Source organism: Symphalangus syndactylus, chromosome 14, assembly GCF_028878055.3.
Source record: "Symphalangus syndactylus isolate Jambi chromosome 14, NHGRI_mSymSyn1-v2.1_pri, whole genome shotgun sequence".
NCBI classification, from domain to species: domain Eukaryota; kingdom Metazoa; phylum Chordata; class Mammalia; order Primates; family Hylobatidae; genus Symphalangus; species Symphalangus syndactylus.
The window spans coordinates 9600219-9624039 of NC_072436.2; the positions used below are offsets into that span (position 1 = coordinate 9600219).

Consider the following 23821-nt stretch of genomic DNA (forward strand, 5'->3'; position numbering starts at 1 on the left):
TTTGCCTGTCATTAAAGAGAGACATCAACCATGAGAAAAACCAACTGTTTTTCTGTCCCTGCACACAACACTCCACAGAACCCTTCACTTCTGATACCAAACATGCAGCCAGCCCCACCCCTACAACCAGCGCATTCTCCAGCCACCCAGACACCAAGTGGGTGTCCTCCCGTTCAACTCTGACACTAACTGCCTGGAATCAGTGCAGACCCCACAGGTTAGGGCCGAGTCCCAAAGACTGCCCCGCACTTCAGGGGCCAATCACAAGTATCAGGTCCCCTCGTTCCCCACACTTTGGTCCTACTTGGCTACAAATCAGGGGTTCCGTGAACCCCTCCTCAAGTTGAGTAATTTGCTATGGCGTCTTACAGAGCTCAGGGAAGCACTTATGTTAACTGGTTTATTAGAAAGGAAGTGATAAAGGCTACAGATGAACAGCCAGATGGAGGTACCTAAGTAGAGTGAGGTCCAGTATGGTCCTGAATGCAGGAGCTTCTGTCCCCATGGAGCTGGGGTACGCTACCCCCCACACACGGGAGTGCATTCAGCAGCCTGGAAGCTCTCCAAACCCTATAGGGATGTTGATAGAGGCCTCATCACATAGGCGTCATCGATTCTTAACTCAATCTCCAGCTCCCTCCAGTCTCTGGAGGAAGCTGGGGGGTGGTGGGGCTGAAAGTTCCAAGCTTCTCATTGCAGCTTGATCTCTCCGGTGATCAGCCCACCCAGGAGTCACCTCCTTAGAACAAAAGACACTCCTATCACCGGGGAAATTCCAACAGGTTTAGGAGCTCTGTGCCAGCGACTGGGATCAAAACCAAATGTTAGAACAAAACATGCTGTTAGCACCCCTGTAACTTAGCAAATTCAAGGGATTTAGGAGCTCAGTGTCAGGGCTGGGCATGGTAGCATGCACCTGTGATCCCAGCTACTCCAGAGGCTGAGGCAGGAGGACTGCTTGAGCCCTGGAGGTCAAGACTGCAGTGAGCTGTGATTGCACCACTGCACTCCAGTCTGGGCAACAGAGCAAGACCCTGTCTCAAAAAACAAACAAACAAAATAAAAACTGTGTCAAGAACTGGGAGCAGAAACCAAATATATATATTTTTAGGATGTTACATTCTTTCTACTTTTTTTTTTCCAAGTAGTGATCCCTCTGCCTCAGCCTTCTAAGTAGGTGGGATCACAGGTGCGTGCCACCATGCACGGCCAATTTTTAAATTTTCAGTAGAGGCGAGGTGTGCACTATGTTGCCAGGCTGGTCTTGAACTTCTGGGCTCAAGCACCCCTCCCACCTCAGCCTCCCAAAGTGCTGAGATTGCAGGCATGAGCCACCACACCTGGCCTCTTACTTTTTCTTTTTTTCCTCTTTTTTAGAATATATAAGAAAATAAAGAAAAAATGGGGTCTTTGGATCTGACTGTCCAAAGACACCATTAGCATTTAAAAAATATATTCAGTCATTCATGCATATTAATGGAAAGTCCAAATTATACTGAAGTGTATAAGATGGAAAGGAAAAGCTGCCCCCCCGTCTCCTCTCCCGAGAGGTAGCCACCACTGACAGTTTCTCGTGGGCCCTTCCAAAAAACAAACCTTTTCTCTGCATTTTCGAGCACAAGCATGCACTTCCACTTTGCCACTTACAGCAAGATGACCGCGCTGCTCACGTGGGGCTGCTGCTTGCATTTTTCCCTCGATTTATCTTGATGCACTTTTCACATCAGCAGCTATAAACGCCTCCCTTTTTTTTTTTCTTTTTTCTTTTTTTAAGATGGAATCTTGCTGTGTCACTAGGCTGGAGTGCAGTGGCGCAATCTCGGCTCACTGCAACCTCCGCGTCCCGGGTTCAAGCGATTCTCCTGCCTCAACCTCCTGAGTAGCTGGGATTAAAGGCACCTGCCACAACACTCGGCTAATTTTTTTTTGTATTTGTAGTAGAGACGGGGTTTTGCCATGTTGGCCAGGCTGGTCTCGAACTCCCAACCTCAGGTGATCCACCCACCTCGGCCTCCCAAAATTCTGGGATTACAGGCGTGAGCCACTGCGCCCAGTCCCCAGTTCTGTCTTTTCAACTGCATGCAGTCAGAGTCATTATATAAAAATCCTGGCCGGGCGCCGTGGCTCACGCTTGTAATCCCAGCACTTTGGGAGGCCCAGGCGGGCGGATCACGAGGTCAGGAGATCGAGACCACGGTGAAACCCCGTCTCTACTAAAAATACAAAAAAATTAGCCGGGCGTGGTGGCGGGCGCCTGTAGTCCCAGCTACTCGGAGAGGCTGAGGCAGGAGAATGGCGTGACTCCGGGAGGCAGAGCTTGCAGTGAGCTGAGATCGCGCCACTGCACTCCAGCCTGGGTGCCTGGGTGACACAGCGAGACTCCGTCTCAAAAAAAAAAAAAAAAAAAAAAAAAAAATCCTGATGAACATTTCTCCAGTCTGGAGCAGATGCCTAGAAGGGGGTTTGCTGTGTCAAATGGAGTGGCTCCTCTTCCTGCCCCCTGAAGAGGCCTGCCTACCCCAACCTCAGCCACAAAGATACTTTGCTGTGCAAAATTTGGGAAATATCAGGACATCCAAGCACCACTTCACCATAGATAGCACCGAGTCTCTGTGTACAAACTGCTCAACAGGGAAGAGGTTGTGTTGCCTGCGCAGCTGCCCCCAGGCGGCATTTTGTGTAGTCAAGAAAGTCTCTCAGGCCGGGCACAGTGGCTCACTCCTGTAATCCCAACACTTTGGGAGGCCGAGGCAGGCGGATCACCTGAGGTCAGGGGTTCGAGACCAGCCTGGCCAACATGGTGACATGCCATCTCTACTAAAAATACAAAAAAATTAGCTGGGCTTGGGTGGCGGGTGCCCATAATCCCAGCTACTTGGGAGGCTGAGGCAGGAGAATCGCTTAAACCCAGGAGGCAGAGGTTGCAGTGAGCCGAGATCGCGCCACTGAACTCCAGCCTGGGCAACAAGAGCCAAAACTCTGTCTCAAAAAAAAAACTCAGAAAAAACAAAAACCAAACAAACAAAAAGTCACTCAGAGGAGCTCAAGGCCCCTCTGGGTTTGCCACTTCCGACCCGCCATGGGGCTTGTAAAAACTTCGCCTCCCAGCACAGCTCAATGTTTTGTTAAGGAGCCTCCCTGTGGGCGGCCGATGCTGGCTGGGCTCCGTGGGATCAGCTGGGGCTGCTCATTCATTAATTTCCACATCTATCCACTGGGCTTCCAAGTTGAAGTTCCTGGGGCCCCATGTCCCCTCCCCACGACCTTCAATCCCACAGAGCCCATGGGCACGGCACGTCGCTCTCATCCTCTGACATTCCTGCAAGCTGAAGTCACTTCTTCCTTCCACCAAGGCCATCCCGGGCCATTCCTCTGATCATCTGTTTATTGTGTCTCTGTGTGGGAGAGAACTGGCTGAAGAGGTGGGGCTCCAGTTTTGGGAACATGGACACTGAGAGTTGGAGATGGAAAACAACACAGAAGGAAGCAAAGCCAGAGGCTGCGATGGCCATGCTGCCTGGCCCTGGTCCCAGACAGACACCCCAGCCAGCTTTCCTCTTGCACCCTTTGTCTACTCGCTGCAGCGACGCAGTGGGAGTCCTGGGCCCACTTCTCCAAACGGCACACAGATGCCTCAACAGGCACCCACCTGGGAAAGGCCAAGGCCGAGGGCTTGGGGTGCACAGTCAAGCACACGCCTCAGCTCAGCATTTGTGAGCCGAGTCACTTTGGCCCATCGTTTGTACGCAACCCCCACCTGCTGGTTGACCATGACCACAGGGCAGGCGCTGCCGCAGGGCATGGACAGGCTGGACCTTCGAGGCCCTCCTCTGTCTCCCCTACCTTCTGCCCGCCACCACTTCCCATCACCCAGTCTGCGCCAAGGGCACTGACGCTGTCCTTGTCTTGCAGGAAGAGGAGCAGGGCTTGGATGGTGAGAAGGGGCCATCGTCGGAAGGGCCTGAGGAGGAGGACGGTGAGTGAGACCTCTGCACTCATGAGGGGGCCTGTGTCGGGGGTGGCCTGTGTCCGGCTGGGGATCCCAGGAGCTGGGGTTCGAGTGCTGAGGGGAGGGATAGGGTGGGACAGTGGCCTGAGTGGGGCACTGAGAGGTGGAGTCTGGCGCCATGGATGTCCTGCCCTGGCCTGCCTGTAGCCCTCCCTCACCCCCCTTGCACTTTGGGGCTTGGCTTTCCCATCCCGGGGCCCCTCTTAGGAACACACTACACGCCCTGCCCGGCTCTGTCCCGTGCTGCCTCCTAACTCCCCTCTTGTGACCACGCTGTACATTTCACGATTCTCTCCAAACATCTCTGACCTATTTTACTGAGATGAAAACCACTCACACGGCCTCCCCCGTGCCTCCTTTACAACGAAGGCCCCGAGAGGGGACACGCCTGCTTTCTAAGCGGCTCTGGCTGACTGGCCACAGGCCCCAGCCATGAGACTGAGAGGAGAAAGGGAGTGGCCGAGAACAGATCTGCCAGATCTGACCGGCCAGGACAGACAGAGGCAGAACAAAATGTGGAGTGGCTTCTGCTGGGTCCGTCCGCTTATTTCTCTAAAAAAGAAAGCGAAGACAGACATACAAGATGTCAGCGTTTGTTGGCTCTGAATGGCAAGCACAGGGAGGATTAATGCTTTCTGCAGTTTCGTATGTTTGAAATATTTCATAATTCTAAAAAAGCAAGACTGTTTTTGTGATCTTAAGTCGGCCGCTGGCAGGAGCAGTGGAAAGAGAAGGTTTCAGGAATGTAGGAACCAGCTCCTGTGGGCAGGCCGGGCTGGGAGGCAGAGCTTCCCCTGAGGCAGTGCCTTGCTTTCCATCAGCACAGCCTGGAGCAGGAGGGGAGACTGAAGCTTGGGTGCAGGCGGTGGGCTGCAGGTGGGGACATTAATCCCTTACCAGGAAGCACCCTTGCTCCCTGCTTTTGGGGACTGGGGACTGGGGACTCACTGCAGCCATGGCCCTGGCATCTGTCCCTGCCATGTGGCCTGAGACAGCTGAAGGGATGCAGGGATCCTGTTAGTGACTTGGGGACACGGGAGGGAGGCCCCTTGGCAAGGACAAGGAGAGAGGCTCGAAGACGCCTCTCCTTGGCATAGCTGCCAGAGGGCACAGCCCCCCAGCGCTGTCACCAGCCTCCCCCCTTATCTGCGCCGCTGATCCTGAGCATGCCCCACCCCCAGCACCTCCTGCCGTCTTAGCCTCCTGCCATCTCTAGCAAGGCAGGGAAAGGTGTATGGCTCCGGCTGTTGGAAGAATGTGTGAGCACCCCCAGCCCCTCTGCAGTACGAAGCAGCCTCAGAGGCTAATTGATCAGTGTCGCTAAAATGACTTCCCTGAGCGACTCGGTGAATTCACAGGAGACTGGAGGAAGAAACCTCCCCCGTCCCTCAGAGGCTGTCACATTGATTCCTGGCCTAGCAAAATTGGATGCGCTGCCTGGTGCACTGCATGTGATTGAGCGAAATCCTTTTCAAGTCGTTTGTTCTATCTGGCTCAGAAAACAAAACTAATCAGACTTGCCCCATAAATTGAAACCTAAGACTGGGACCAAGCAGGCAGGATTTTGTATGTTTTCTTTTTTTGGGGGGTGGGAGGATACTGGAGTCTCACTCTACTGCCCAGGCTGGAGTGCAGTGGCACGATCTCGGCTCACTGCAACCTCCGCCTCCCGGGTTCAAGCGATTCTCCTGCCTCAGCCTCCTGAGTAGCTGGGATTACAGGCATACGCCACCACGCCTGGCTAATTTTTGTATTTTTAGTAGAGACGGGGTTTCACCATGTTGCCCAGGCTGGTCTCAAACCCCTGGCCTCAAGTGATCCACCTGCCTTGGCCTCCCAAGGTGCTGGGATTACAGGCATGACCCACCACACCCAACCAGATGTTTAAGTTCTGAATTCGCATCTAGAACCTTCTTCCTTTCACCCTGAGAGCCCCCCGCCTCCCCATAGGTCCGCATCAGCCTATCTGGTAGCATGAGGGCTGCAAGCTAGAGGGGAGGGGCCTGGCTTTTCGGGCTGCTGGACAGGATATGGAGGGACAGAGAGGGCAGCACTTCCAAAATAGCAGCTGAGGATCTCTCTACGCCTCCCTCACTGGCTCCTTTAGTTAGTGGAGGTCGATAAGATTCAGCCAGCTCTGCCCAATACCTGCTGGATTCAGGAACCAAGAGGTTGCTCCCCCATGGGGCTTTTCCCTCTGGAAGCTCAGCTTTTCTCTCCTCACCGTGGCTCATATATCCGGAGCCTGTGTCCACTCCAGGCCACAGGTCCTGGCTTCCTCTGTGCCCACCACCTACCTGTCCATGTGCCCTCTTCAGGCCTCGAGATCTGTCCGTTTTTTGCAGGCAGCGATGGGGGTCTGCCCTCGGGGACTGGCAAATCGGGCTCTGCCTCTTCAGCAGTACACACGTCAAACCCGCCGTGGCAAATCCCGCATCCCTGGCCTGGCCACTGTGGGCTGCCTGGATGCGTGTTTTCAGATTTCCAATAGCCGCAGGGGGCGGGGGGATGACACAAGCCTCCCCAAGCCCAGGCAGGTGCGGTGTGTGTCCCGAGATGAGCTGTGCTCTGCTTGCTGGAGCTGTCGCTTCTGAGCTCAGTAGCCAAGAGGACCCGCTGGGCAGGGCCAGGGCAAGGCAGAGCACTGCAGATGTCGGGAGGGATGTGGCATCTGGAGGCAGCCGTGGACTAGGAGTGGGACTGCTTTCTCTCTGGGTGTCTCGTTGTAGGATTTAAGGGAAATCTATGGAACGAGAGGGGGTACAGGCGCTGGGGTGAGATGTCTCGGACAGCCAGATGTGGCTTCTGCCTGAGGTGTTTCTTTTTAAACCTAGGGAAAGGGGGCCGGGGTTTGTGGGGACCAGCCTCTACAGCACTCCTGGCACTTACTGGGTCCCCTCTCCACAGGAGAAGGCTTCTCCTTCAAATACAGCCCCGGGAAGCTGAGGGGAAACCAGTACAAAAAGATGATGACCAAAGACGAGCTGCAGGAGGAGCAGAGGTAGGTTCAGCCCCTTCGCTGGCGCCTGGCGGGCTCTTGGGGGAGGGGGGTGCCCCTCTGAGCCCCTTCATGTTCCTGTCCCTTGGCAGAAGGGCCCAGAAAGGAGGTGGGGCTTCTATGCGCTCTGCCCAACCACCGCCCCACCTCCCCAGTTTAGGAGTTCTTTCCCGCCCTGGTCAGCCAGGCTCGCGCACCCCTGGCACCCCCTCCCTGGCACTGACCAGGAGGAGGCCACTGGTGATGGGGGATACAGAGCCCATTTACTGCACCCCCCACCCGCTGCACACCCCACTGCCCCCATCTAAAGAAATGAGATGCCAGGAAAGAGCCTGGAGCGGACCTGGCTGTCACTCACACACGGAGTCCCCAACAGAGCTGATTTCTCCATTTCTCCTTCGGGACACAGCGGATTCTTGGTGCCCATCATTCAGCGGCCTCCCAGGCCGGCGCCTGCAGCCGCGCCTTGTAGCTCCGGGCAGTGCAGCTATGGCTTCTTGTTGTTGGAATTGGCTCCCCCTTTCCATCTGGACACCCCCTGCACAACCACTGGGCACCCCGCCACATTTTCCCTCCACTCCATCCTGCAGGGCGGGGAAGGGGTGTGCTGGGCACAGTGAGACAGCTAGGGAGGTCTCAGCAGAGGGACAGTCGTTTGCATCAGGCCCAGCAGGCTCCTGGTGCTCACCCACACTGCTGCCCTTCTGCAGCGTGGCCTGGAGTCCTTTGGTTAAAGCAGAAGTCTAGGTGGTAGCTGTGCCATTTTCCAAGCCTGGCGACCCAGAGCAGCTCGTGGGAATCACCCCCTACTTGTCAGCAGAAACCAGCGGTCTAGGGTCTGAGCAGAAGGGGTGGTTTATGATTTTGGAATCAGAACTCAACTGCCCTCTCATGACTGCATGCCAGGCCACCCGCCAGGCAGCCCTCTAACCTCAGAGCTGCTCTGCCGGTGACAGGTCCTGTCTCCCCTCCGCTGGCATCAGCGCTCTCGACCCTCAGCAGGAAAGCTCTTCATCCTGGGTGGGTGGGGGGCGGGCAGTGTAAGCACAGCCAGGGGGAAGAGCCCTGGCAGGAGCCCCGAGTCCTCAGGTGCTGAGGATGCTGCCTCATGGCATGACCAGGTTTGCTGCATTTATATTTCAGGATTGAGCTGACCTCTGACCTCACTTCCCTGTAGCAAGTTCCTTAGGTCCTGAGCCACAAATATTCTTGCAAATCCTTTTGGTAAGGACACTGATTTCTTAGACTAGTGGTGCTCCCCTTCTACTGTGTGCTAACGTGCCCCCGAACAACTGACGCGGCCTCAACCTCCCCTCCTCCATCACCTTCATAACCGATTAATACATTTCCCACCTGAGCCCTTCTCATTCTTCTCAAGCACGAGGAATCTCTGGCAGAAAAGGCCCCGTCTGGGGGCAGAGGTTCCTGGAGGGGAGTTAAGTCCCTGAGTTCCTGGAGGGGGCCTAACGGGCCAGCAGGTTGGGGTGCTAGTGCCCCCTCACAAGGCTGGGGGAACTGTCACCCCAGGACCTCAGGCTTCGGAAATGTGGATGTCGTCACCCTGCAGCCTTGGGTCTCACCCTGAGAAGGTGAGGCAGCTTCTGCACAGTGCACAGCAGATACCCTGAGAACGGTCCGTGCTCCCAAGCTGTGAGACAGGCAGGTTCTTATGATCAGGGCAAGGGTTAGCAGACGACGGCCGGGCCACATCTGATCCGCCACCTGCCTGTGTCAACCCAGCGTGGCAGGAACAGCAACACTCACCCATTTTCCTGTGGTCTGTGCACCCCTTTGTGCCACAGTGGCCAAGGTGAGTCACTGCAGCAGAGACCACACAGGCCCCCAAATCTAAGTGGTATCTGGCTCTTTGCAGAAAAAGGTTGCAGTCTCTGGACAGAGGCTAGAGGGGGCTGGACACAACTGCCAGCCCTTGAAGGTCCCTGGGGACAGAGGCTGCTCAGGTAGCTGGATCTGGAGGGCCTCTTAGAACAAGAAAGACCAGGCCTCAGGCTGGGGTTGAAACTGCCACTGCCACCCACGTCCAGAGCTGGGACCTTGGCAGTGGGGAGGGAAAATCCCTTCCCCTTATTTTCAGAGAGTAGACCCTCTGCTGCCCATCCTTCCCCCACTGGATCTTCGGAGGTCTCTAGACCACCAACCCACACTTGGCTGTTCCGTGGGACCGAGACTGTGCCCGAGGTGCTGCTCCTGGGACGAGGGAAGACTCCTCAACTCCTCTGCACGCTGCAGTTACCACTTTGTGCCCTGAATTGAGAAGGAGGGGCCGGAGGACTTCTTGGGGCAGGACTGGAGTTCATGTTCATTCCCATCACTGCCCAGCCCGCATGCTCCCTGTGGCTCCCAGGCATGCCGGTGGCATCTGCTTGCTCCCCCACACCTCTGCCCCCTGCATGTGGTCGCCCCTCGCAGCACTGCGTGGGGTCCCCGCGGCTCCACATCACGCTGTCCTCACACGGTGATGCTTGGGGTTGCAGAGGCTGGTCAGTTTGGCTTTGGCTTTTCATCTTCAGCACGATGGTTCTCGTGGGGGTGGGGAGCGCTGGCAGCTGTGAGACAGTTCTGGTCCCAGCCAAGTCCAGGGAACCACCCAAGAATCATCAGTATGAAAAATAACATGCCTGTTATTATCAAACCACTAAAACCATAGGCCAGCTAGCAGGGTGCTCTCTCTCCGCCCGTCAGGTTCTGCCCTCCCAGGCTCCATACCTCTGATGGCTTTCCCGGCTCTTAGGGTCCACAGTCGAGTTGCAGCTAAAAGCTGCATGTCCCCTAACTTTAAATTCACCAGCTCAGCCAACAGATCCGCATCTAGAACCTGAAGCTTTAGTGGTTGCCGGTTCCAGCACTCCCCAGGAGCTTCAGTTCACAGGCTCTCATGACAATTAGGAAGTGGGACTGGAAGCAGGAGGCCCCAAATTAGTTCCCCAACATGCTGAAGTGGTCAGTCTCATCCTTGAACTACTCACAGATCAAATTCCTTCCACCTGGGGCCACAAAGCGGTCAGGTCTGTAAATCCAGAGGCAGCTGCTGCTTAAGATCCTGCTTGCCACTGTCTGCCCACCTCCTCAGCTCTCCCCTCGGGCCGGAGGTTCACACACTTCATGCCTCTGGTGGCGTCCCTGGGTTCCGCTGAAGCTGCTGTGGGAAGTGCCACCTCCAGTTTCACAGTGTGGCTTAGGACAGTGGGCTTGCAGGCTGGTGACAGCTCCCCTGAGCAAGAGGCTTCCTCCTCCTCCCCCAGAGCTAGGGAAGCTGGCAGGGCTTGGCTGGCTTCACAGCTTGGCAGGAGAAATAAAAGGCGCAGCTGTCAGCTCCCCTCCATCACTTCTTCCCACCTTGTGGTCTCAGAGGGAAAATGAACCCAGGCTATAGACTAGGCTGGCTCTGATAGATCAGGACCCACCCCTCCATTTGAGGTCTGCAGGGCTGTCTTGACTCCTCTGGAAATGGACATGACTCTAGAGGAAGGTGCTAGTGTGGTAAAACAGGGAAGGGGAGGAGGCAGCCAAGGAACCACAGCTGTGGGGAGTAGTTCTGGTTCTTCTACCTGATGTGTGCAAGAAACTAGAGAAGCAGTAGACTTGCCAGTGTGAATTTCCAGCTCAGGCTGGAAATGTGTGCTGACTGTGACCACCAGGAGAGGGCGCCAGAGGGACAAGATCAGACCTGCTGGGTTCTCAGTGGTCCCAGGGCTGGCAATGTGTCTTTGTTCATAAAAGGTGGGCACACCGTTGGCTCCATCTGAAAGCATGCATCCTAGGGTGCCGGTATCCCCCGAGGGGACAAAACTCAGCCAGCGGGAATGGGAAATTACATAGGGGGATAGGAATATTGTCAGCACAACCACACAACCCAAGATAAGAAAGGCCCTTGGCAACTCAACTGCCCGAGTTCCTTCCTTAAGTACCCTGCAGAGGCTGAACAGGGTCTGTGGGCTGCCAGGTTCTGTGCGGGATCAAGGGGAGCTCTGCAAGCTCTGGCCAGCTTTGCGGCACAGACTGTCTTGCCGCAAGCAATGAGAAGCAAATCAGCAGTGGTTTGAGAAACCAGAGTCTAGCGCAGCTTCTGCAATTCCAAACATTCTCCTTCCTCGTCCCCATTTCCCCCTTTCCTTGCCCATGGTGCAGGATGGAATGAGTAAAATAAATTATCTTTTTCTCCCCATTTCTCTTTACAGAACTGAAGAATAATGAAGTTATCCTTAGCGTCCTCCTAAAGGCTTTTCCTTTTGGCATCTTAAAAGCTTGAGAGATAAAATGGAACCCCAGAGAGGAGTCTGGGCAGGCTCCCAGGGTGCATGCTGCCTCCACAGATCTGCTGAGCTCTAGACCCTCAATCAGGACTTGTCCCTTGGCTAGCAGGATCCTGAGAACACCTTTGGCCCTGCCCTGTGTAGAGATGTTCATGTCTGTTTCTGTGGGTCACTTTGTTAAGCTGAAGAGTTTTAAGAGTTAGAGCTCAGACCCTGGACTGGGATTTTTCTTACCACTCAAACTTGCTATCCACACACCCTGCACACCTTAGATAAAATGAACATTTTAAAAGCAGAGTTCACTTTCACTTCAGTCCCCCCTCTTTTGCCCTCACTGAAGCCAAACCACAAAAGACTTTGAGGAATGAGAGACAAATGAGGTAGAACCCACCTGTGCTCACCAGCTCCGTCAGGGTGGTCAGCCGACCCCTTTCCCTGGGAACCCCACTTCTCTCTCTGGCTGGCTTGGTTGTCGGGGGTGAGATGCCATATTGATTACAGGGCAGCAAAGAACCAGTACCAGGAATTTACTTGACCATTCCCCTTATTTTTCATCTAGAGGAATCTTGGATTCAGCCCTTTTATTGCTAAGACACCTTTTCACTGAGGTTCTTACCAGCTCGGCCAAATCTGCACTCTGCTGTAGCAGAAGCAATAATGTTTGCTTTAAAAAGATTTCTTGACTATGCCTTTTCTTAGAAAGTTTGATAGATTAGTTAGAACTTCAGATCATCAGATCAGTCTCAAATTCGTTTCTTGGAATTTTATATTTGACAATATTTATACTAAAACTCATTTGCAGTTCTTAGGTTTGTTGGTTAAAACATTTTTTAAAGCAGTAAGTTTATAGAAAATGTTTTCATTTAATGGAAGGCTGGGGAATGTCCAGCATCAACCCCTATGGCATGCATTCCCAGTGGCCTTCTCGTCTGGGCCTGGAACCTTTGGTTCAGGGCTTAGGGGAGAACAGGCCACATGGCAACAGCCACACAGTCATTGCCTTCAACACAGAGCCACGTGTCCCCAAACAGCAATAGTCATGCCCTTGTCCAGGCTGGGATCTAATTGATACAATAGGTTGTTGACTCCCTCCTAGTACAGCTATCTAGGTTTGTCTGGAAAGTTTCCGACCATGGCTTATAGGCACCACACCTCATGTACTCCTGATGGCTTGGATCTCTGTATTCAGCCTTTGTTCAGTCCAATAAACTTTGAGTAGATGATCTCAATTACTGTGTGTTTTTTCAGTTTGCTTTGTTTAAAAAAAAAAAAAATCCCTTTTGAACCCATTGAAGTTTGACCTCTCTTTCATTTTGATGCCTCTTACTCTGCAGCAGAGTACAAAGCCATACATCCACCCTGTTAAAAATCTGCAGTTGCCATGGCTGTCAAAACCACGACATGATCTGTGTTCACTCAGGGATGTGTGGATTGTGCTTCCATCCACAGAGCTCAGCACACCCTTTCTGTCCACGGGAATTCCTCTTTCTTCTTTTTCTTTTTTTTTTTTCCCTTTTCTTGAGACAGGGCCTTCCTCTGTTGCCCAAGCTGGAGTGCAGTGGTGCAGTCACAGCTCACTGTGGCCTTGACCTCGTGGGCTTAAGTGATCCTCCCATCTCAGCCTCCCAGGTAGCTGGGACTACAGGTGCTCACCACCACGCCTGGCTAATTGTTTTATAGAGACAGGGTCTGACTATGTTGCCCAGGCTGGTCTCGAACTCCTGGGCTGAAGTGATATTCCCATCTTGGCCTCCTAAAGTGCTAGGATTACAGGTGTGAGCCACTGCACCTGACCCTCTTTCTTCTTACAGGAGAGCACAAAGCACACATCATAGGCTGCTGCTTCTCCAGACAAGGGAACTGACTGTAGACACAGCTTTCCCAGGGGACAAGGGAGGCTGGGAAGTGGGACTTCAGTATTTCAACTACTAGATGCTGCTCTAGACAGAAAACTTTGCGGGATGGAAGATGCGGGGCTGGGGAGAGGAGGGAAGGGTGAAGCAGAAGGAATATGGCAGAAAAAGAATGGGAGCGAATGTGGAGGCCACCCCTCCAGGCAATGTGGGGGATGCCAGTGGCCCAGGGCTATGCCGAGGTCCTACGGTTGCAGAGCCTGTAATGTGCTTACAGCCGACCCAGCTGCAGAGCGGGGCTGAGAGGTCTGACGCTGCAATGTGGTTTACGTTCTCTGAAGGCACTGAGCCTGTGGTGTGGTGTGGGGGGCAGGAACTGCAGAAACCAGAAGAGTGAGATGCAGGCAGGATGCAGTGCCCGGCTGGGCTGAGGAGCACAGGGCACCAGAGCGGAGCAAACAACAAACATATGGCTCCCTGGGTTCGGCAGCCGCCTCGCCCCACCTGAGGTGTTTGTGCTGCGGGAGTTGTCCTGTGCTGGTCAGATGGTGTAGCTGAGCCCCATAAAGATAACAAGACGTTGCTCCCAGCACAGAACCCGTGCGGAGCAAACATTTCAGCCAGTCTTCCTCCACACCCATCCCTTGGTAAAAGGGGCACCCCCCTTTCTCTGGCCAGTGAAATCCCACAGGCTGCCCTCCTCGCTCCTTTGCCAAGTACTGTCTTGCACACATTTGTATGCTCCCCGATTTCCCAGCTGATAATGTTTTTTCTTTCTCCACTTCCGGCTCATTCCTCTCAACGAAGGCGGTTTCTAACCTACTTCTTCATAGTACTACCTCCAGACACTTCATGGAGCCTGTCTTCTTCCTCATTGCATCACTGTGGGATGTGCAGTCAACAATCAAATGAGGCCCAAAGGGAAACTGAGGCACAGAGCACCTAAGTGATAGCTGGGGTCCCCAAACCTCCCTGGCAAACCTGAGATTTCACATCCCAGTTTTCAGAGCCCTCAAAAGTTGCGTGTGTCAGACCCAACAAGCTCCTATGTTCTAAGTGGGTTTTGTTTATTTTTGTTTTCTTCTTGTTCTGAAAAGCAACCGCAGTCACACAGGAGAGAGGAGAGTCCCAACTCCGCCGGCTGCACACAGGCTCTGTCTCTCCCCAGTGGGCTAGGAGCACTTTCTTCCTCTTTGTCCTTTCTTCTCGACAGAGTTCAGAAGGAACAGCTGGCTGCCATCTTCAAGCTCATGAAAGACAACAAGGAGACGTTTGGCGAGATGTCCGACGGCGACGTGCAGGAGCAGCTCCGGCTCTACGACATGTAGACTGCACCCACGGGATGCACAGCGGCCATGCCTGACGCTGTCCCCACCCTTGCCCCATGCCCTTGTTCTTTCCAGACTTCTGTAGGCCTAATTTTCCCTTATAAACATAGATGCAGGCGTACAGTCTATACGTACTTGCCGAGTTCTTGCAATGTGTATATTACTTTGCAAGAATCAAAATTGTTTTATTCGGAGGACAGAGTCCCTGACCCCTCTGGTTTCTGCTTGCTGGTGAGGTTCCAGCTGTTATCGGGCTCTGAGGCCCTCTCCTGATCCAAATTTTTGTTTGTTTGTTTGTTTGTTTGAGATGGAGTCTCACTCTGTCTCCCAGGCTGGAGTGCAGTAGCGTGATCTTGGCGCACTGCAACCTCCACCTCCCAGATTCAAGCGACTCTCCTGCCTCAGCCTCCCGAGTAGGTGGGATTGCAGGCATGCACCATCACACCTGGCTAATTTTGTATTTTTAGTAGAGACAGGGTTTTGCCATGTTGGCCAGGCTGGTCTCGAACTCCTGACCTCAGGTGATCCGCCCACCTTGGCCTCCCAAAGTGCTAGGATTACAGGCGTGAGCCACTGTGCCCAGCCCATACTACACTCTTATTTTGCCTTACGAGGATTTCTGGAAGCTTCTGTAACTGTAGGGAAGCAAGCTGTAGGGGAGCATTCTTGGTTTTTTTGTTTTGTCTTGTTTTGTTTTTGTTTTTGTTTTGAGACAAGGTCTCACTCTGTCACCCAGGCTGGAGTGCAGTGGTGCCATCATGACTCTGCAGCCTTGACCTCCCAGGCCCACAAAATCCTCCTGCCTCAGCCTGAGTAACTGGGACTACAGGTGTGTACCACTACATCCAGCTAGAGGAGAGCGTTTTTTTCTTTTTTTTTTTTTTCCTTTTTGAGACAGAGTTTCACTCTGGCGCCTGGTCACTGTGCCCTTCACCTTCTGGGTTCAAGTGATTCTCCTGCCTCAGCCTCCGTAGCAGCTGGGATTATAGGCACGCACCATCATACCCAGCTACTTTTTGTATTTTTAGTAGAGATGGAGTTTCATGATGTTGGCCAGGCTGGTCTCGAACTCCTGACTTCAGGTGATCCACCTGCCTCGGCCTCCTAAAGTGCTAGGATTACAGGCATGAGCCACCATGCCCAGCCGGGAGTGTTCTTTCAGCAAAAAGTCTAATTCAGAGACTCACCTTCCATCCTGGCACTAAACAATAGTACTAGAGGTAAGATCTGCCAAGAATTTCTCTCACTTAAGCAGGATACTTAAATATAATTAGGCAAGATTTATTTGAGTACTTCCCTAATTGTATTTAATTAGAACTATGCTGGACGCTGTAGACAGAAGAAATAAAATACTCAACTTAGTCCCTACCTTTCAGCAGGTTAAAGGCCTTTAGGGAAGAAAAGCCTGTGTGCAGGGAAAGAGAACCTTACCAGAGTATTCAATAAAATGCCAAAGTGGTCTTACAGAACAGTGCCCGTAACACTAGAGGGGATTGTTCCGTCTTTGTGAGTGAACATACAACGATGGGGATGACTGGGCCTTCATACCATGCAGGTCCCATTTCTGATCACCCCACTGGCAGGACAATTCACAGTTCTTGAGCAAACTGAGTTAGGGAGGGTATGCTAAAGACGGAACCTATGCAAGTTCTTAGAAATATTTTTTGTTTGCTGAAATAAAGCTGAATCAACACACTACCTTAAAAAAAGTGGAGCAGCGGCATTTCCATGCCTCATGCTCACCATCATGAGGTTCACTTCCCGCCGTCGCCTCTTGCCTGCCAGGGGTTTTTCGGGAGCCCCTCTCCGTTTCACTCTGATTCCTTTTGTTTCTTTGCCGACCATTCACTCTCTGTGTCTGTTGTTGGATCCAAATATGAGTGTTTTTCTTTCTTTTTGTGGTCAATGCTTTTTTCCTTCTTGAAATTGTTTAAATGTGTTTTGTCAAAAGCATTTAACCATGTTATGATTTAAGAATTCTCTGTTCACTTGAGGTCAGGAGTTCAAGACCAGCCTGGCCAATATGGCAAAACCCTGTCTCTACTAAAAATACAAAAATTAGCCAGGCGTGGTAGCGCACACCTGTAATCCCAGCTACTCAGGAGACTGAGGCAGGAGAATCGCTTGAACCCAGAAGGCGGAGGTTCCAGTGAGCCATCGCGCCACTGCACTCTAGCCTGGGTGACAGAGTGAGACTCTTTGTCTCAAAAAAAAAAAAAAAAAGAATTATTTGTTCTGTCTCAGGTCTTAGGGACCCCTTAAGTCAGCTAATCTCTCTGTCCCCTAAATGCACATCAGTGGGCAGGGCAAACTTGTAGGTGCCCTTATCCCTCCCAAGGCTGCACTGCAAAGCTCCTGTGGCTTCACTGCCCACTTTCTCCTCCCTCTTCTTTCTTTTCTGATTATACCAAACAGGAATGACTCGTGTACTTGAGTCAAAATCCTCATGGCATTGGGAAAAGTAAACTGAAGGAATTTTTGTATACTTGTACCAGCTAAGATGTTCTGACTGCAACGACAGAAAACTCCAACTCAACTGGCTTAAACAAGAACAGGGCTGTCTCACATGAGAAGCCAAAATTTAGAACAACTCCAGGCCCAAAATGGTCAGGGCTCAAGCTGCAGTTCTCTTAGCTCAGTCTTCCTCGTACTGTGGGCTTTTATTGGAGACTAGTTCTCCTCATGGTGGCAAGATGGCTGCAGGAGTTCAGGTATCTCATCCAGAAGCAATAAAAGGGCATGTCTTGCTTGCGTCTCTAGGCATAAGGGAACTGGTCCAGATGTCCCCGCCCCACATCCCTTCAGATCCCAATTGGCCAGAATATGGCATGTGCCCATGTTTCAACCAATCATGGGCAAGGAGATGGGACCAGCATGATTGGCCTAGGCCCCTGGAGCCTGGGGCTGGGCCCAGCATCCCCTGAACACATGGCCATCTGGAGGAGAAGGTAACTGAATTTCACTGGGGATCTGTGATAAAAGGGAGCATGGGTGTTAGGGAGACACCTGTTCCACTTGAGTTTCCTGTGAGGTCCAGGACAGGGCTTGGTGGGCACTCGGAAGCCAGTGTCTGAAGTGCTCAGCCTCCTCCTCTTCCTCGGGTGGTGGGTGTCCACTGCCCAGGCCCCACCCCTGGCCTTGGACACTTCATGGAAACACTGCTGGTTTGCTATGGTGTTGGGTGGCTCCTGTCTATTCCCCGTAAGTGCTGGCCTCTGTTGACACCATTTCTGCCACCTCATCTGAGATTGCTCTCATCAGCTCACAGAGATTCATTTCAGTGAATGAACCAAATCTAAGCTAAAAAGCACAAAAGAGGGCAGAAAGAAACAGCAGTGTGGGAGAAAGAGCGCAAACACCGAGAGAAAGTTGTCTACCTGGCAGCCATGTCAGAGAATCACCAGTATGTATGTCACTGCCACCAAGAACCTAGAGCCACAGAGGCCTACAGAAGCCAATCCCAATGGAACTCTCGCTGGGTGTGGGGCTTGAGAGAACCTAAAACATTCAGCTGCACAGAGCCTTTTCCAGCGATGGGAACCAGTCTCAAAGCCTTTGCATCTCTCCCGTGCCCTCCCTCCATCACTCTGCTGAGAACCCTGCCCCAGGCTGGCCTGCCTACATGACACAAATAGCAGTGGACTGCCACTCGTCAGTATCTGCAGTTCTGCTTACCAAAGCCTGCTTGCTAGAGACTTTTTGGGGCCTCCTTCCCTCAAAGTGTCCATTGTACCTCCATCTGGACACAATTAGCTGGCTCCCCACTTCCTGGACTGACAGTAACCACCTTTTCCAATGACCCTGAAGAAAACATGCAATCTAAGCTGCTTTACAAGTAACCTAAAACTGAGGACAAATTTTCTATCAACTCCCAGTACCCCTCTCTGCTGTGGCTGATTTGTTACTGGTTTTCCTTTTTTTTTATTTGAAAATGTAAATAAGTATACTAAGACCAGATCACTCTGAGATTGTTTTATTCTAATTTGTCCTAAGGACCTGCCTGTACTTAGAGCCTGATACAAAGCCCAAGTTGATCTACTGGGCAGCTCTCTGGGCCTGGAAGGAAGAGCACAAGACAAGACTTCAACAGTAAGCATGGCTAGGTCCAGGCAGACCATGATTTCTGAAGGCAACAGCATGGTCCACATGGAATCAGGCTGCTGAAGAACAGCAGCGAGAGGCTGCCTGTGAATCACACCTAAGTGGGAGTATCCACGCCTAGTCTCTACTTCTCACTGCAGGAGAGGTGGCAGATGAGGAGGTTTCCTACTTTAAAGCAGGTAGAAGTTGTTTCCTTTCTTCCCTCCTCACAGCCTTGAGGGGGAGGTTGTGCCCAGCCTGACGGCAGCTGCCTTGCCCAAGATTACATCCTGTTCTGGGGGCAGCCCACCTCCAAACCAAGTCACTAGTGGGGTACAAAGTCCTGCCCTGTCTGCCAAAAGCACAGTGCTGATGGACCATTCCAGTTCTAGAGTTCCCAAGGAGACGTCTTTTTGGAGAGGGGCAGGGTACCAGAAATCCTTCACTCAGGCTATAGCATGGCCTCCAGTTATAAGTAACTTGAGGCCCACCCAGCCAAACATGCCTTTCCGGGTCTAGTGCTGGGTTCCAGAACAGGAAGCCTGGCACATTCCTATTGCCACAGATTCTTTTTACTATTATTATTGTCACCTTATTTTTCTTTTGGTGGAACCCCTCTAGGGCTTCCACCAGATTCTCCACCATTTATGCTATCAATTTTATCAGTTTTGGTTTAATCGTTTCAGTGCTTCTTTTTGCTAACGGTAACAGCCAATATACATCATCTCTGGACACAGATCACGCCATAGAAAATATTGTCGTTTTCCTCATTTTTCTTAACGCCACAGAGTCAGCTGGGCTGTAGTACCAGCCCGGATGTACCAGTTTACTCAGCCACTCCCCCTCTCATGGACATCTGCATGGTTTCCAGTCTTGCAAATTCATACAGTGCCACTACAAATAAAACCTTGCACGTATGCTGTTTCGTATTTGTGCAAGTTTACTTTCGGAGTAGATTCTAGAGGTGGATTGCGGGTCAAAGGTAAATTTGCACTCCCTCCCAGCAATGCAGGACAGATCAGGTTCCTGTATTGTCCTTAACAGCGTACCTCACTCGTTAAACTTTTGGATTTTTGACAATCTGATGGATCAGAAGCCTTAGCTCAGTGAGGTTTTCGTTTGCATTCTTCTGATTATGAAAAAGGCTGAGCACCCACTTAAATGTTTAGGGGCCCCTTGCATTTTTTTTTTTTTCCTGTAAACTGTCCATTCATGTCTTGTCCCATTTTCTCTGAATACCATCCATTAAATCTCCGCTTTAGCTCACTGAGTTGCGCACATTACCGACGATCTTGGCGGTAATTTGGGCTCAGCGCGGTAGTTCTCCAACCCTGACCCTGCACGGGGAGGGGGTGCCTTAACTAAGGTAACGAAAGGGAATCTGAGTCATTCCAGGGAAAGCCTACTAAAATCAAAAGGCTTTGCGAGAGCCAAAATACTAACTTTCAAAAAAGCGAAAATAAGCCTAAAACTCACCGGCAGCGGCTTTACTTACTCGTTAATTTTAGCTACTGTGCCCATTTTATCTACTGTGGGGACCAACGCACGGAGAAAACCACCCACCCGCGAAGTGAACCAATCACTGCCATAGCGCCGGTATCCCTCTGCGGCATTTCAGTGGTTCAAGCACCTGCCAATCTGCCGCGAAGCCAAAGGCCTTGATCCCCATTGGGTATCGCATCCTTCCATCTTCCCCACCTCAAGCCCGCCCCACGCCGAGGGTGGAAAGTCCCGGATGTCCGGCCGCACCCAAGGTCCAGTTCCCTCAGTGATTGACAAGGGCCATCGTCCAATGAGAATGCGGCCCAGCCCGTGCTGGGATTACAGGAGTGAGCCACCATGCCTGGCCTGGGGGAGCATTTCGTGAGCTCCACAAACGGTCCTCAGGCACCAAGCTGAGCCCCGGAATACCAAGATGAGCTGAAACCAGTCCCTGCCCTCTGGGACACCTGTGTCTCCACCTTCCTCCCCCTGACGCTCCCAGGCTTGCCCTCGAGCAGATTATTCAGAGGGTGGCCCAGGGTTTCAGACGGCGGTACTACAGCTGGCGCCAACACACACACACACACACCCCTTGCTTTTTACATTCCCTATTGTCCCAGGCCTAAGGTAAAAGCCAGCAGTTCCATACACACCCAGCTTCACATCTCACCGTGGTGTCTGGTACTGGGCTGACAGTCACACCTTCCCTCACCTGTGCTTGTCCTTTCAAGTCCTGCCCCAGGCACCTCAGCTGGGCTTTACCAGAGCACGTAGAGTGCAGGCTGAGTGCCTGTGAAATGGGTTGGACTTACCACTCGGCTGAATGACCACATTCCTTTTCTCCACCCAGTCGTGGCCCCCTGCAGGCTCCACACCGCGGGGGGTGGCCCCACCAACCTGGACTCTTTGGGCCTGATGGCGGCCTGGGTCCTCTACAAGTGAAAATTCCTCAGACCAGGGTTGCTGAACCGTGTTAAATAACTCAGTCTGCAATCAGCGTTTTTGAAAATCTCCCTTTTCTCATTCTTTTCAGTACTTTAATTACTTTTTGTGGAGCTCGCTAAGATGGGACAGGCTATGCTCACAGGCTGTCAGACGCTCAACTCCTTCAATGGTTTATCACATTCACCTTGGGACTGCCATAGGTGGTGTCTTTGGTTCTCTTTGTACTCAGCTTCAATGATACTGCAAGTTAAATTTCAGAAGAGGAGGCAGCTGGCAAGGGGAATAAAATTAAGAAAATTGTTCCAGGAAGAAAAGGTTCAATGAGAGAAATGGGAGAAAGGGGGCAAAGCACAGAGGATTCAGATTTGAATATTGAATGTTGTGAATTGGCCCATTTACTCTCAGACATTTATTGAGCCTGTCTTCATGCAAAACACTATGGTAGGTGACGTAACGCAGAACAAACTCCACTTGGTTTCTACTTGCGAGGCAAAGTGACAGGAAGTTTTGATAACTTTTTGGAGTGTATGCCAAGTGCCCTGCAGAGCACTGTGCTGTGTGCCTTGCAAATAAATGTGCTCATTAATCACTACTCTATGAAGGCTGTAACATTCTTTTACAGATGAAGAAAACAAAACTCAAAACATTGAATAAGACTCAATAAATGAGCAAAAGATCTAAATAGACATTTTCCCAGAAAAGATACACAGCCTATAAGCACATGAAAAGATGCTCAACATGTCAATCAAATGCAAATCAAAAGCTGCAACAACGAGATACCGCTTTACATCACAAGGATGGCTATAATAAAAAAGACAGATAATAACAAGTGGTGGGGAAGTGGAGGAATCGGAACCCTCACACACTCTTCCTGGAAATGCAAAATGGCGCAGCTGCTTTAGAAAACTGGCAGTTTCTCCCAATATTAAAGTGATACCAAATGACGCAGCGACTCCATTCTTAGGTGTATACCCAAAAGAATATGTATGTACTCTTAGGCATATGCCTGTGAAAACATATGTCCACGTACAAACTTGTACATGGATGCTTGGAGCAGCATTATTCATGGTAGCCAAAAAGCGGAAATAATAGCTAAAAGGTGGTCAGGTGCAGTGGTTCACGCCTGTCATCCCAGCACTTTGGGAGGCCAAGGTGGGCAGATCACCTGAGGTAAGGAGTTCAAGACCAGCTTGGCCAACGTGATGAAACTCCTTCTCTACTAAAAAAATACAAAAGTACAAAAATAAAAATAAAACTAGCTGGGCGTGATGGTGTGCCTGTAATCCCAGCTACTGCAGAGACTGAAGCAGGAGAACCACTTGAACCCAGGAGGCAGAGGTTGCAGTGAGCCAAAATTGCACCACTGCACTCCAGCCTGGGTGACAGATGGAGGCTCTGTCTCAAAAAAAAAAAAGCTAAAAAGTGGAAAGAACATCCATCAACTGGATGCGTGGATAAACAAAATGTGATCTATCCACATCATGGAATATTCAACAGTAACAAGGAATAAAGTACTGATACATTCTGCAACATGGATGAACTCTGAAAACATCACGCTAAGTTTTGGAAGTCAGACACAAAGACCACATAGTGTATGATTCCATTTACATGAAATGTCCAGGATAGCCAAATCTATAGAGACAGAAAGTAGATTTATGGTTGCCAGAGGCTGGGGGTGGGGTGGAGGGAAGAGAAGTGACTGCTGATGGGTACAGGGGTTTTTGGTGGGGGAGGACAGGTAATGAAAATGTTCTAAAATGATTAGCGTGATGGTTGCACAACTCTGAATATACAAAAAGCCATTGAATTGTATGCTTTAAATAGATGAATTGTATGGTATGTTAATTATATCTCAATAAAGTATATATATACCTATGTATATACATGTATATAGCATTGAAGATAAAAGATCCCAGTCAGAATGGCATCATGAGCACATATTGTGGTCTCTCCTTGGGATTTTTTTGTTTTGAAACAGAGTCTCGCTCTGTCACCCAGGCTGGAGTGCAGTGGTGCGATCTCCTCTCACTGCCACCTCCGCCTTCCGGGTTCAAGCGATTCTCTTGCCTCAGCCTCCTAGGTAGCTGGGATTACAGGCGTGTGCCACCACACCTGGCTAATTTTTGTATTTTTTGTAGAGACAGGGTTTCACCATGTTGGCCAGGCTGGTCTCAAACTCCTGACCTCAAGTGATCCTTCCGCCTTCACCTCCCAAAGTGCTAGGATTACAGGCATGAGTCATCACACCCAACCCCCTTTGGCCTCTTGAGAGGAATTTTATTTATTTTTTCATCTGTAACCACAAGAGAAAAGAAGGTACAATGAGACCAACTAATGTTTATTGTTCGCTGTGTCTGGCTCTGGGGTAAAAACTTTATGTTCTTTTTTATTTGAGTTGAAGTCTCTCTCTGTCGCCCAGGCTGGAGTGCAGTGGTGCAATCTTGGCTCACTGCAAACTCTGCCTCCCAGGATTCAAACAATTTTCGTGCATCCTCCTCCTGAGGAGCTGGGATTACAGGCATGCCTGGCTAATTTTTGTATTTTTAGTAGAAACAGGGTTTCACCATGTTGGCCAGGCTGGTCTCGAACTCCTGACCTCAAGTGATCTGTCCGCCTCTGCCTCCCAAAGTGTTGGGATTACAGGCGTGAGCCACAGCGCCCATCTTAGAACTTTGTGTTCTATGTAATTTAGTCCTTGTGAGAAACATGATATGTGGCAGATTAAGTCTCCAGGAAACCAGCGGAGGTGGAGGTTGGCATGTAAGAGGTTTGTTAGGGGTGCTCCCAGGTCAAGACCTGCAGGAGGAGGAGGAAAGGGAAGGACTCAGCGCAGGGAGGAGGGAGAGCTGTGA

At 51.3% G+C, this 23821-nt stretch overlaps 1 protein-coding gene across 5 annotated transcripts in view; it reads left to right on the forward strand.

Annotated features, from left to right (window-relative positions):
• Window positions 1-19459, forward strand: part of MXRA7 (matrix remodeling associated 7) — a 40070-nt gene extending 20611 nt beyond the window's left edge. Inside the window, exons 2-5 of one of the 5 annotated variants that reach the window (XR_008650816.2) lie at window positions 3913-3976; window positions 6917-7010; window positions 14348-15682; window positions 16878-19459. Coding sequence is in view for 4 of the 5 variants with exons in the window: in XM_063617194.1 (XP_063473264.1) it covers window positions 3465-3713; window positions 3913-3976; window positions 6917-7010; window positions 14348-14462 (522 nt within the window). In the remaining variant the exon portion in view is untranslated. Of the gene's footprint in view, window positions 1-3426; window positions 3714-3912; window positions 3977-6916; window positions 7011-8150; window positions 8232-11206; window positions 12511-14347; window positions 16356-16877 lie in introns of those variants that run through there. The other 4 variants (XM_055242205.1, XM_063617194.1, XM_055242204.2 and 1 more) reach the window with 4 other exon arrangements.
• The last annotated feature ends 4362 nt before the right edge of the window (window positions 19460-23821 follow it).